At 42.1% G+C, this 12,751-nt stretch overlaps 1 protein-coding gene across 3 annotated transcripts in view; it reads left to right on the forward strand.

The window, feature by feature from the left end:
* Positions 1–7,162, forward strand: part of LOC123164931 (protein SWEETIE) — a 32,059-nt gene extending 24,897 nt beyond the window's left edge. For 2 of the 3 annotated variants that reach the window (XM_044582544.1, XM_044582546.1), the window contains exons 36-48: positions 112–198; positions 284–412; positions 516–716; positions 792–1,235; positions 1,837–1,890; positions 3,528–3,625; positions 3,738–3,831; positions 3,935–4,070; positions 4,393–4,703; positions 4,785–4,928; positions 5,014–5,178; positions 5,268–5,393; positions 5,657–7,162. In XM_044582544.1, coding sequence (XP_044438479.1) covers positions 112–198; positions 284–412; positions 516–716; positions 792–1,235; positions 1,837–1,890; positions 3,528–3,625; positions 3,738–3,831; positions 3,935–4,070; positions 4,393–4,703; positions 4,785–4,928; positions 5,014–5,178; positions 5,268–5,393; positions 5,657–6,604 — 2,937 coding nt within the window. In that variant the 3' untranslated portion in view covers positions 6,605–7,162. The remainder of the gene's footprint in view (positions 1–111; positions 199–283; positions 413–515; positions 717–791; positions 1,236–1,836; positions 1,891–3,527; positions 3,626–3,737; positions 3,832–3,934; positions 4,071–4,392; positions 4,704–4,784; positions 4,929–5,013; positions 5,179–5,267; positions 5,394–5,656) is intronic. The other variant, XM_044582547.1, reaches the window with a different exon arrangement.
* Positions 7,163–12,751: the final 5,589 nt, after the last annotated feature.

The raw sequence follows: 12,751 nt of genomic DNA on the forward strand, positions 1-12,751 counted from the left end.
ATCCAATACATGCATGCGGCAGATGTATGCGGACAAATCATCTATGCTGATATAAATTAACCAAGTGATTGACCAATTATTTGATGCACTGTTGCGTACTTCAAAATGCAGGCTCAGCTTGTTTCAGCTGTTAAAACGGCAATAAGTACTACTTCTGGTCCACTTCTATTGGAGGCTGGCCTTGAACTTGCTACAAAGGTGAAAGCTCTATCCCTAAATGAATCCTGTTCTTTCCCTTTGATATTGATCTCCACTTATAAACAACTATGCTCATTAACACCAGGTTATGACGAGCAGCGTCATTGGTGGGGACAAAGTAGCCCTTAATCGTCTCTTTTTGCTAATATCCCGTCCACTAAGTGATATAGAGGACCTTTTTTACCCATCTTTTGCTGACTGGGTTGTGTGTAAGGTATTTCTCCTAGATTTTCTTCTGTAGTGATACATCTCTTCTGTTTTTGTTTTCAGTATCTGGTACCTTCATTGTTTCTGATCTATGCTGTGCAATCATACAGATCAAAGTGCGCCTTCTTACAGCGCATGCTGCAGTAAAATGTTACACCTATCAATTCTTGAGGGCAAAGGAAAATGTTCCTGATGAACACCAGCAGCTGGCACCTTTACTAGCAAATAGCTCAACGCTATTGGGGAAATATTGGGTTGGAGCCCTCAAGGATTACTTTTCTATAATCTTTGGCTTGCATTCAAGAATTAATGTAAGACCATCCGTCAAACTCCAATTACTGCACACCTAAGATTAGGAAATGACCTACATTGTTTTCTTTAAACAGCACAAGCCATTCCTTGATGGAATTCAGTCATTATTGGTCTCGTTGAAGGTACAGAAGTATCTTGATGAAGTTTGGGCACTGATTCTCCAGGCAACAGCTCTTGATGCAGCTCCTGTGGAGTTCGGCGCGGATGATTCTGAAGATGTTCATGAACACATGTTTATCTCTGGACGTAGTATGGTCAAATTGGAGCAAAGTGATTTCCAGTTTCTCTGGGGACTATCTGTCCTTGTGCTATTTCATTCACACCAATCAACGGTGAATGGTTCTGTCAAGATGAAGCTTGACTGTAGCAAAGAGAATTTTTTTTCGAACATTGTTTTCTATGGACTAGATAATCCAAGGCCATGTGATCAAGTCTTACCTGTGTTATTGTCCCTCACAACTGAAGCCTTTTTCAGCAAGGATTTCCTTTCAGTCGATATTTGCCAGGAACTCCTTCAGGTCAGTGCACTCGGCTCTATTCTCGATATTTACTTGTATTCTTGGTTATGATGGGAATCTAAGTATAGTGCTAATGTATGCATTACTAGGTGCATATACACATTTGATGAGTGCGATGGTTCTCTAGTTTAGTTTTGAGTATATTTCTGCCAACCTTGAGTTAGTAGAGCGGTTGAGCCTACTATAGCCATGCAAATTTCAATGCAAGGGAGCAACTTTGGCCATGGCAGTCTCTACCGTTGGCTAATAAGCTCAAGTATTTAGCTTTTAATATGACAAGAGAGTCTTACATCTTAGTTATTTCTGTTTCTGAGGGAACTTGCGTCGGCATACCCAACTAAACACTATTCATGTTTCCAAATGATAAGATGACTAGATGCAATTCTGATACGCCATCAGTGTTCTTTAACTCCATGGACATCTTTGGGTGATTGCACAGTTGCAAATTGGTATGCAGGTCTGAGGTTATCAAAAAAGATATGAAGCTGCTTGCTTAGATGTGTTACTGTTTATTCTTCTATTTAGTTGTGAGTTCGACTTTATTAATTGTGTCATATCCTTCTCAAGGCCATTCTTACGTTAGCAATTTGCATCAATGCAGGCTCTAATATATGCTGATTGCTCTGGTGCTCCTGTTGTATCTCTGTTCTCAAAGGTAATCTACCAATCACAATTCATCGTGCTTTCATCATGAGCACTCCTGAATGTGAACATTATCCTTATGTATAATATGTTTGAGGATATATGATTATTAGTACACGTGAAAATGCAAAGAAAGAAGATGAAAGTTGAAAACAAGTTCATAAGAAAACCAACATAAACACACACTCGGCTTATTATAATGTAAATTCGGAATGGATGCCTGGGCAGCAAAACTATGATATGAATTGGTAAATTGCAATGCCTTGCAGCATGGGATCATCTTGGTCCGACCACTCGTGAATGTCAATCTGGCACCTTAATTTGTATATGTGATGCACAATTAGTCAAAACCCTCCCACAAGGGGTCCACTTCTGACAAACCTGCTAGAGTTGGGGTTTGTATTTTGGGGTGTTCTCAAATGACTCCCCAGGAACAAGGCGCCGGGACAAAATGATTTCACTTCCAAAGTTGTCAAAGCATCGAGACACAGTGAAAACTGCTGCGTCTGACAAATTTACCTGAATTAAGCATTGATTGTGCTGATCTGGGAGAAACACTATGTGAGATCAGGCGAATTAGCCTGATACATCTCTTGGCTAAGCTCTTTGGCTAGATGCTAGTATCGTGCCTCTCTCCTAAGCTTCCGGCAATTGTGCCTACAAACTAATGCACATTCATTTGTAGAACTCATAATCCATGACAACAGTGGCGGAGCCAGAAAATATGTATCAGGGGGGCCAAGTTCTGCAAAAACAAGTTAGGGAGGGCCAAACTATTGAAAAATAGATTTTCAGCAGCAAAAAATACTGATGTCACTGCTTGTAGCAAATTAGCAGCAAAATCCTACGCCGGGGGGGGGGGGGGGGTCCTGCCCCTGCTGGACTTTATGACGGTGCAACTGAGTGCTGCACCATCATGGAGTTTGCCCAGAGGTTTACAATCTTGTGCCCAGCTGTGTTAAGGCAGGTATTCAGACGGCTAGCCTGCCAGGATTGGTGTTGGACAGCGGAGTATCTGCCTAGGCACTAGCTACCACATGCTAATCCTTGTCTGCTGTTGGACCAAGCACCAGAAACGGTGCAACATCTCTTGATCGCAGCAGCTTTGGCGTGAGATTCTGTCATGGATTCAATCCACTGGACAGCCACCTGGGTCTGGAGATGACTTTGTAGAGCTGTAGATATTCACGATGCGCAGCATGCCCATGGTGCAATGGAGGGGTGTAGCCTTGCCATGCTCTACGCATAGTAGATTTAAGTGCCGAAATGCTGCCCTCTTCAACGATCGTCATCGCTAAGCTGATGTCTGCCATCCAAGCAGAGGCACGACTCTTGAGTGGCGGTTGGCACGAAGGGTTACAGTTCACATTACCATCCACGCCTAGTCTGTGACAACTTATTTAATTCTATCTATCAATGCATCAAGACCCGTGGCTTTTTTGTTATCTCAAGAAAAAAGGACTTGCTACTATTGTTTCTTTTTTGAATATAAGATCATCATTTATTCATGTGTGCTAAAAGCTTGTGGGAACATTGCACCTTTGTGCCATAAAAGTATTGCTGCTGGTTTGGAATTTGGGGCATCCGTTGATTTGCTCTATTTCAACATGCTTTCATGGCTATTTAACTAACACGTTTTTCCTCTTGAAGATTATAAGACTCTGCCCTGACAAGTTTTTTGAGGAGGAAGACTTTGTCTTTGTTGCATTAGAGTTATACTCTCATTGTCTTGCCATGGTACTTCGAAGGTATTTCTACCATAATGTACTTAACTCCGAATCCCATTTTATGGGCTCGTGATTATTTCTTCTTTCCTCAGCATAATATTGGCAATTGGTTCCTTTTTCTCTCTCATTGCAGCAGGGATGGAAATTCCCAGGAATTGCCAAGTAACAACTTACTTCCTGAACTATCTTCTGCAAGTGAGACTATGGGTTGCCGAATGAACAATAAGGTAGTGATATGACGCAACCCGAGCTAATATCTCTGACTGCGTGTAAAAATTCCTTATTGCCTTTTGTGACTTATGAAAGCTAATAGCTTAATTCATGTGGCAGCATTTGTGGAAGCTAATGATGGTACTGCTATCCACATCGCATCAATCGTCTCAACTAGTCTCGACTGATCAGTGCTTGTCAAATATCATCTCCTTTCTGCATAATATCTTGCCTTTCATGAAGAAGTGCTTTAGAGGTAGCATCTTCCTGTTGTTCTTGACCTACTTCCTTTAAGAGAACTTTTTGCTTGTGTCCGTACAATATCTGCATATTTCAGAATTTCCTTGAAAACATAATAAATATCTAAAATTGCTCTTAGTCCTTTCTGTATGCATCTCGAGGTTCAGTAAACTACTGGAGACTGGTCAAACCAGTCTGGAAAATACGAGTATCTATGTTTGCCATATGTACCAAAAACAGAATTTTGCCAAAAGGAAAATCATAGGTAGCTTTAAACTTTTCTGCCCGTAAGTGCTGACTGAAAAGGGCTATATATATTAATGTTGTCTGTTTTGCAGAAAGAGCTGAACCAGGTGATGTGCACACCAATCCGCAAGTTGCATTAGGAGCTTTGATTAGCCTGTTGGCATACTTCTGTACAGAATGTGATAATAGGATTTCAATGCTGGAAAACAAGATTTCTGATTCCTACAGGCTGTTGGCGAAGATACTATTTTTTTGTTCCGGAGAAGTCATTGCTCTTGCAAAACTTGTTCACGAGATTGAATTTCTTAATGAAAATGGTGCTAAGAATGATGTGCATATGTGTGGCAGCTTTAGGCATTGCATACACATTATTCAGGGATCACTTCGTAGCACCAACATGCAGGTATCTAACTGGCTTTGCCTACTATGTGCACCTAACATTTCAGATTGTGTTAGTAGCTAAGAAGATGGTTTGACCAATCAGGTTCAAATGCTGGGGATACATGTGCTGAAAACTTGTGCTCAGAGAGAGCTAACTGAAGTTTCACAAACAGAGACTCATTCTTTTATGATATTGCTTGGGGAATTACTAGGAGATGTGTTTGATTTGATGCAAACTGCATTGAAGGTACTGTTTGCAGCTGTATTAATTTTGATATTATTGACATTTCTACGAAATCAGATGGCATGCTTTGACAGCTTTCCTTCTCCAGAATTGTTCAAGCCAGGAATCTGTCAATGTGATTGATGATTGTTTAAAATTGCTTTTCCTCTTCCACACACTAGCACAATCACAGAAATACCAGCAAGAGGCTACAGTACTTCTGTTGGATGCCTTACTGATGGTTTTCTATTTGTCCGATGAGAATGCTTCACAGGTAGCAAATCGATATCTTTTTCCCAGTTTTATATCATGTGTATAGTATCAAGTTTGGTGTTAATGTCTGTCTAAGCGGATACCTTTCAGGAACTTACTGAAGTAAATACCATCTCCAAGAAGTTGTTCTCTCATTTTATTCAGATTCCGTCAGCCGCCATACAGATCAAAGATGTAATGCTGTCAGCACCACCTACAAAAAGACAGCAGCTTCAGGTATTGTGCATTAGTATATGCTTGTCATTCATCACGTGAATGTTTTTGTTTATACATCTTTTGGATCCTGATTTTCGTGATGGCTTCTAATTTTTTGTCACCTTGCGATCCATTCTCTTGTAATTTGAGATTACCTTCATGCTAAATATCCAGCTGCGATGCAGCTTTCTTTTGATGGGATGTGGGTTTGGGGCATCTTTTGATGTGCTAAATATCTGCATTCTTTGCATCTTAAAGCACTCTGCTCTTGCCTTTTGTTGTAGGACATGATCCGGGCTTCAGTAAGCCATGGTCAGATCATGGTGCCGTTGAATACGAGTGCACAATCACAGCAGAATGTTCAGGATAGCACTAAAAAACCTGTGTCTGTAGCCATAGCGTCTGGTGCTGATGCAGTCGAAGAGAAGGATGGAAATGAAGTTAGCGATGATGACTGGGATGATGATTGGGACACTTTCCAATCTCTTCCCGCAACTGCTGCCAAGGATGATGCAGATTCTGCTATAGTTGTTTCACCTATTCCTGAACAGGGCTCCGTTGCAAGTTCTCAAGAACAGATCCATCAGGGAAATACTAATCATGATATTGGTGATATGGATGTAGCAGTGGGCACAATAGAAGGCAGAAAATCTGCTGACAGAGTATTTGAGGAAGCCTCTGCTTCACAATGCTCTAGCCCTAAGCCACAGATCAATAGAGAATCCCTAGAGTCGTCATATGAAGATGATGATGAAGTTCCAAGATATCCAACAGTTGATTGCCTGGAGCAACCGGCGGATGTTCTGATGAATGATAAGACACTGAGTGAATTGCCGCAGGACCATGACAACCAGTTTGGTTGTAACGAAAGAAATAATGGTGACCTGGAAGATGAGGGCACTGATTCAGCTATCGAAGATAACAAGAAGGATGCTCTTCGAGGAACTCGAAGCTCCGAGGGAGATGCCCTAGATGAAAATATTGCTTGCAGAAATGATTCCACTAACAGTTTGAACAAGAGTTCAAATGTTGTGGTTAATGAGGGCAGCGACATGCCATCAACTGTTGATACCAAGGAGTCTGGGGAAGAGTTAGCACCTTCCTCTCATGTCCCTGGTACGACGAATGCTAGCTTATCTGGGAATGATATCAGTACAAGCAATGCAAGCGAACACCCTGGTAGTGCCGACACCAAACCAGAATCATCCGTAGGTGAAAGCTCAGAATCATAACTGAGAGGAACTTGTTGTAGACCACATACATCACTGTAGAGAATTGAAATATGCTGATCGGAAGATAGGAAATGAAAAACAAGGTTGGCCTAGCTGCAAGCACTTAATCCTCATTGCCTGACCTTGATGATACAATCGGCATGCTCAAGCCTGCAGTCTAAAAGAAGTGGCTGCCCTGAGGTGTGGTGAGATCAGAAGCATCGCTCCACGATAGAAGACTCTTGTTCATAGCTATGGGTAGCTTGGGCTTGCAAGTTTGGCCTAGTTATGACGTGGATTGTATTGTATGCTTGTTCTCACATGTTTGCTGTGGGTTTTGGTTGCATGCTGTAGAGTTTGTATATCGAAATTTTAATACTTGAGAGTTCAGACATCAGACGCTGGGGTGCACACATGTATCTACTGTGCAATTGCTGGCCTCATCTTTGTGTTGGGAATAGGAGGCCAGCTGATATCATGTTTGTATGGGAACCTGATCTACATCATGACATTTTGTTGACGTCATGGATATTCATTACTTATATATGAAGTCGAGTGCGTGTGTGGCTTGCATTTACTGATGTGTTTATGCGATGTTAGCATGCTATGCTTAAATTCAAGGCAAAAGGTGACCGTTATAACCTGTTAAAATACATAAAGTTTGATCCCTAGCACGTTGATTGTTCCCGAACGTCTGAGGACAACGATCGAGCGTGCACATACTTGAGATGTTCGGCCGGCGACGGGGTTCAGGCTTCAGAGTAGCTGAGGTCGCTGCCGTGGATAACAGTGGAACTCGCACCACCTCAAGATGACTGTCTGTCAGAGAAGCATGCCGATGTAGACATTGGCGGCGAGACAAGAGCTGAGCAAGATATGCCTCGCTTGAAATCGCCAAACTTCATCAACGAAAGTTTCTTCACGCTCGGGTGCTCGGGGCCCGTCTCTATTCCGGCCCTATATAAGTATTTGTCAAAGGAGAATCGATGTGGAACTTGAGCTCTGTCAATACCTGAACCTACCGCTGAAACCAGTCGTGGAGCCATTTTCACAGAGCCAAAAGAGGTTCAATCCAAAGCGCACAGTCATGCTCACGCCATATGAAGGCGTCACAAAACGTTCCTCGCCAAGGGCTGCCCTTGTAACGCGCAGACGCATCATCAAACGCACCTCCTTCCTTCCAGCACGGCCAGCAGCGAACCCGCAGCCGCACATGCGCGGACGGACACGTCCTCTTCAGCAAATAGCGAAAACGTAGATCGCACGGTTTGTTCCGAAAGCTGATCGAGTGAGCAGCATATTGATCATTCAGACGTTGATCAGTGACATGACCTCAGGAATGTGCCAACAGTACGTCGCCCAAAAGAGTTCTCCACAAAAAGATGATTCATTCGTCTATCCATCCGTCCATATTTCTGCCTGGGCAATGATAAAAATCTATTGGAGAAAGATGGTATGTCCAGCCTTCATTCGTCTCTGGCAATGATATATGATCTGTTGCGAACCACATGATCCATGTTAGGTTAGTGGATCACACCTATACCTGACCCTGTGGTTCCGTGCTGTTACTGGTGGATTTGGATCTCATTCATCCTCTCCCAGACGCCACAAACCTTTTTCTCCTTTGCACTTTCCATTAGAAGAAGCCAGAATGGAAAGGGCGATCTACGCACTGTGCATACCAGGTGGGAGTGGGGCATTGTGGATCACAGATGGAGTGGATGAGTATCAAAGTGCACACGGTTTATAGCTGGTCTTCTTCCGTCCATCGGTTTGAGATAGAGCTGTTTTGCATGGTCGGGATGGAAAGGGACGCTTGTGCCAACTTTGGAAAGGGGGCCTAGGCCCATTTCGGGATGGCATGATGACCTTGTGCGTGGGGCCTCACGTGTATTTGCATGAAGGGTTTGAAGCTTCCTGCGTCGATTCCTCATACGGAGAGGGGTAGAATAGCGAGCAGAGCTAACTGGACATGGTTACTGCGTGGCAACGGGAACGAGAAGCGGCATCGGGTTATCGTGCATGCCCCACAAAATTGGTTGAGGAAGAGGGCTCTGGCAAGTGGGCCCCACCCGTCAATGGAACGTGTGAAAATAAAATTTGCCGAAAGTTCAGTTAATGGCCTGACCGAGGACCATTTTGTGCAATTCTTGTTTACCTTCAGATTTTTTGTGGGTGTAAGAAAAGGGCGACAAGAATTGTTTCATAGTCATTTGCACCCATTATGTGCCCGTATAAAAAGTTCATCATATGGACGGGTTCGTTCCATCTTACAAGTTTATAAACTTTACAAATTGTTCCTGCCTCTCAAGTTCACTTAACCCTGATCCCCGAATTATTAGGAAGAGGAAGATGACATCGGGCTATCGTGCATGCCCCCACAATTGGTTGAGGAAGATGGCTCTGGCAAGTGGGCCCTCCCCGTCAATGGAACGTGTGAAAATAAAATTAGCCGAAAGTTCAATAAATGGCCTGATCGAGGACCATTTTGTGTAGTTTTTGTTTACTTTTGGACTTTTTCGTTGTTGCAAAAAAAAGGTGACTAGAATTGTTCCGTAGTGATTTGGACCATTATGTACCGTATAACAAGTTAATCACGTCGACTGGTTTGTTGCATTTTGCAAATTTATAGATTTTATAAATTGTTCCTGCCTCTCAAGTTCACTTGCCCCTGATCCCCGAATCATATTACCTCCGTCACAAAAAAACTATCTTAGATTTATCTAAATGCAGGTGTATCTCCGTATCAAAAAGATTGTCTTAGATTTATGTAGATATGAATGTAAGAGGGAGTATTAGACTTGGTCAGCTGGCGCAGCTCGCGTGACATGATCAGCATAGTAAATCAATCAAAGAGATAACATGGGAAGAGAGCTTAGCATGTGAACAGCCGTGGATCACGCGTGTACCACCACCACCTGATTAGGATCCAGCGCGCAGCTGTCCCGTTTACTTAGGTTTATAGTTATACGTACGGTTTTCCTAATATTATAAGCGGGCAGCCACGTCCATGCTTATCGATGCATCGTATCCGTACGGAGCAGGCCATTGATGATAAGCTATCGCCATCACCATTTGTCCCTAATGTCAACCCTTTGTACGGAATCCCAAGCACATCTTTATGCTATATATGCTGCACGGTACTCCGTGAGAGGGAGATGAAGTCCAATTTTGTTTGTCGCCCTTTCGTGGATCATTTGTCGTCACGTCTGCTCTTTTAACTTGATTTTGCAAGAATTTGAGTTTTTGTTTTGCTTGTGGTGTCATATACATGGGGTTCAGTTATTACTATTAGCTGAACCAATCGTATGTATTCATCTTTGTAGATGTTTTAAGATGATTTTTTTAACACGGTACAGATGCATGCTCATATGTACGCGCATACACTCATATATACAGTCGACCTCCATGCAATAATAATACAAACATAGGAAGTTATGCGCACCAGCTCTACAAGTTTAACGGACATTTCACGGATATTCATGGTATACACGCACTCCAACGCTACCACAACGTGATCAAACACAGAAACCATGTGATGCGCCATAGATCCCAACAACGAAATGGAACTATATCACAACTTGCACACTTAATTAAAGCTACTTGGTACATGAAACCCTAGCTTGTGTTCTTGTTTAGCATCTGGTTGATTAATTGTTTTTCTTTCGTTTGTGAGGGTTAATTAGTATCATGAACGCTTCATCTAAATTTGATTGAGAAACGCATGACTTTTGCAAGTACCATGAAGAAAGCTAAGAGTTACTTGGAGAACACCTATGTATGTTCCCGTAGAAAATTTTATGTCAGCACTTGTGTTTTTCTTCTATGCGACTTGCGACTTCTTTGCCTCCAAACACGGGTCTTGTTGTCCGTACCAAAGAAATTTCAAGCACTCAAATGTGGCGACGCTGACGCATTTGGACCAGGTACGCACGTCTACATGTACGGCAGCTCTTCTAGCTACCTTGCTGCTCTCCAATTCCAGCACACTAGTCATGTATATCCTCTTCTTAACTAATTGCTCTTGCATACACAGATATACAGTATGAACGTAAGCTTCATATGACGTGCCCTTCCGTACAAACGTTCGTCGACTTCGATCAGGCGCTAATTTTCCGTCTGTGACACACATGCGATTTTGACATTAACGTTAGAGCAAGCAACCAATATTGACTGGTTCAGCTCATATAAAACACAATATTCAGCTAGTCAAAACGATTCTTTGATGCACCCCCGGCCCAAAGACACCCGGCTTTTATTTATGGATTTCTACAACGTAAGCAAATAGAAAAAAAGAACAGATTCTTGGACAAAAAATATCGTATGAACATGCATGCTACATGTTCATTTCATCCTTCTCTCAAGATACTGATGGAATAGTGTAGAGTATTTGTTCTTCAAGGGTGAAATAGTTTCAGACAGCCGAAAACTACTGTGCAGTGTCAGATAAATTATGAGTACATAATTGCACATTCGCTGGATTAATCTTGGTGATGCTTATATACCAAAGGAAAATTTGAATGAAGAGTTTTTTTTAGTGAAGAAAGAGATTTGTAGGCAGCTGGGGGAAAGAAAATAATATGACAATTTTCTTAACACAATACGTTTATATATACGCGCATACACTCACCCTTATGAACGTACACACACTGTACCCCTATGAGCAACTTCGAGAGACTGGGCCGGCATATTATCATGTATTATTCCACCACCAATTTTAGCATAATAAACATAACTTTATTCTAATAATTTATCTGCTAAACTACTCGCCCTCCCCGGAAAAGATTCCCTGTGAGCGAGCCTAACTATGAAAACCAAGACTTAGGCAGTAAGGAAACTCTTCATTAATTCCTAATAATTTTTCTTCCCAGGCATCTCCCCTCATGATATAGCATACTCGGTCAAAGTATTTGCATGTGACATTATTGTTCACTGGATTAAATTATTAGATAAAAAGACCCGATTGAATGGTTTGTGGTCAAGCGAAGAAGTACGGCCACTGATCTAACCGGGATGAATTTATTTCAAACTTCCGATGATGTTTGCTCAGCGAGAGAAGATGTTCTCGTCGACTGCTAGATGTCTGTGATAACTTCGTAAAATCTCAAGATGCTAGACTGGTCCAGTCTTCCGAAGGTGCTCATAGGGATAGGTAGTACGTGCATACGTTCATAGGAGCGAGGATATGCTTGTGTATATGAGTGACATCGATTGTAATGTGTTCAAAAACAATGTTCCACTTTCTTCAATAATTGGACCACTTATCATAAGAAACATTAGACAAGTTACAGGAGTCACACTTTCTATACAAATAACTTAGGATGTAAATAACTAGGGAACTTTCATCAGAGGAGGGGACCCTGGCGAGTACTCCTTCTCGGCCGCCGCCACATGTCATGCTCTGGGCGTTCCCTTTGATTTGTGTTTTATACGCGTTTTCGCCTTTTAGATGATTTTTTTGGCTTATCAGGTTTCCCATGGTTTTTCTTAGCTTTTGGACTAATGTTTTTTGCGCGAAAAACAATTTTCCCCCTTCCGCGGAGGCACGGATTTACTTCTCACGGAGGCATGGATTTGCTTCCGCGAGAGCATGGCAGTGCCCCTCGGCAAGGAAAAAACCCGCATTTTCTTTGGCATGGATTTACTTCTCGTGGAGGCACGAATTTGCTTCCGCGAGAGGCATAGCCGTGTGTTACTTCTTGAGCTTGCGTTGGTTTTTCCTTGAAGAGAAAAGGGTGATGCAGCAAAGTAGAGATAAATATTTCCCTCAGTTAAAGAACCAAGGTATCAATCCAGTAGGAGGTACAAACAAGTCTCCAATCTATGCACCTGCACAAACAATCAAACACTTGCACCCAATGCGATAAAGGGTTTGTCAATCCCTTCATGATCAATTGCAAGGATGAGATATGATAAAGATAGATATAAAAGATTTCTAAAACATAAAACAAAATAAAACAAATAAATTACAGTAAGGTATTTTTGGGTTTTTTGGTTTATAGATCTGAAAATATATGATGGAAAATATACCCGGGGCCATAGGTTTCACTAGAGGCTTCTATCTTGAAAAAAGCATACAATGGGTAAACAAATTACTGTCGAGCGATTGATAAAAAAACGCAAAGTTATGACGATATCCAAGGCAATGATTATGAATATAGGCATCAC

Source organism: Triticum aestivum, chromosome 7D (assembly GCF_018294505.1).
Source record: "Triticum aestivum cultivar Chinese Spring chromosome 7D, IWGSC CS RefSeq v2.1, whole genome shotgun sequence".
In the NCBI taxonomy this organism is placed as follows: Eukaryota; Viridiplantae; Streptophyta; class Magnoliopsida; order Poales; family Poaceae; genus Triticum; species Triticum aestivum.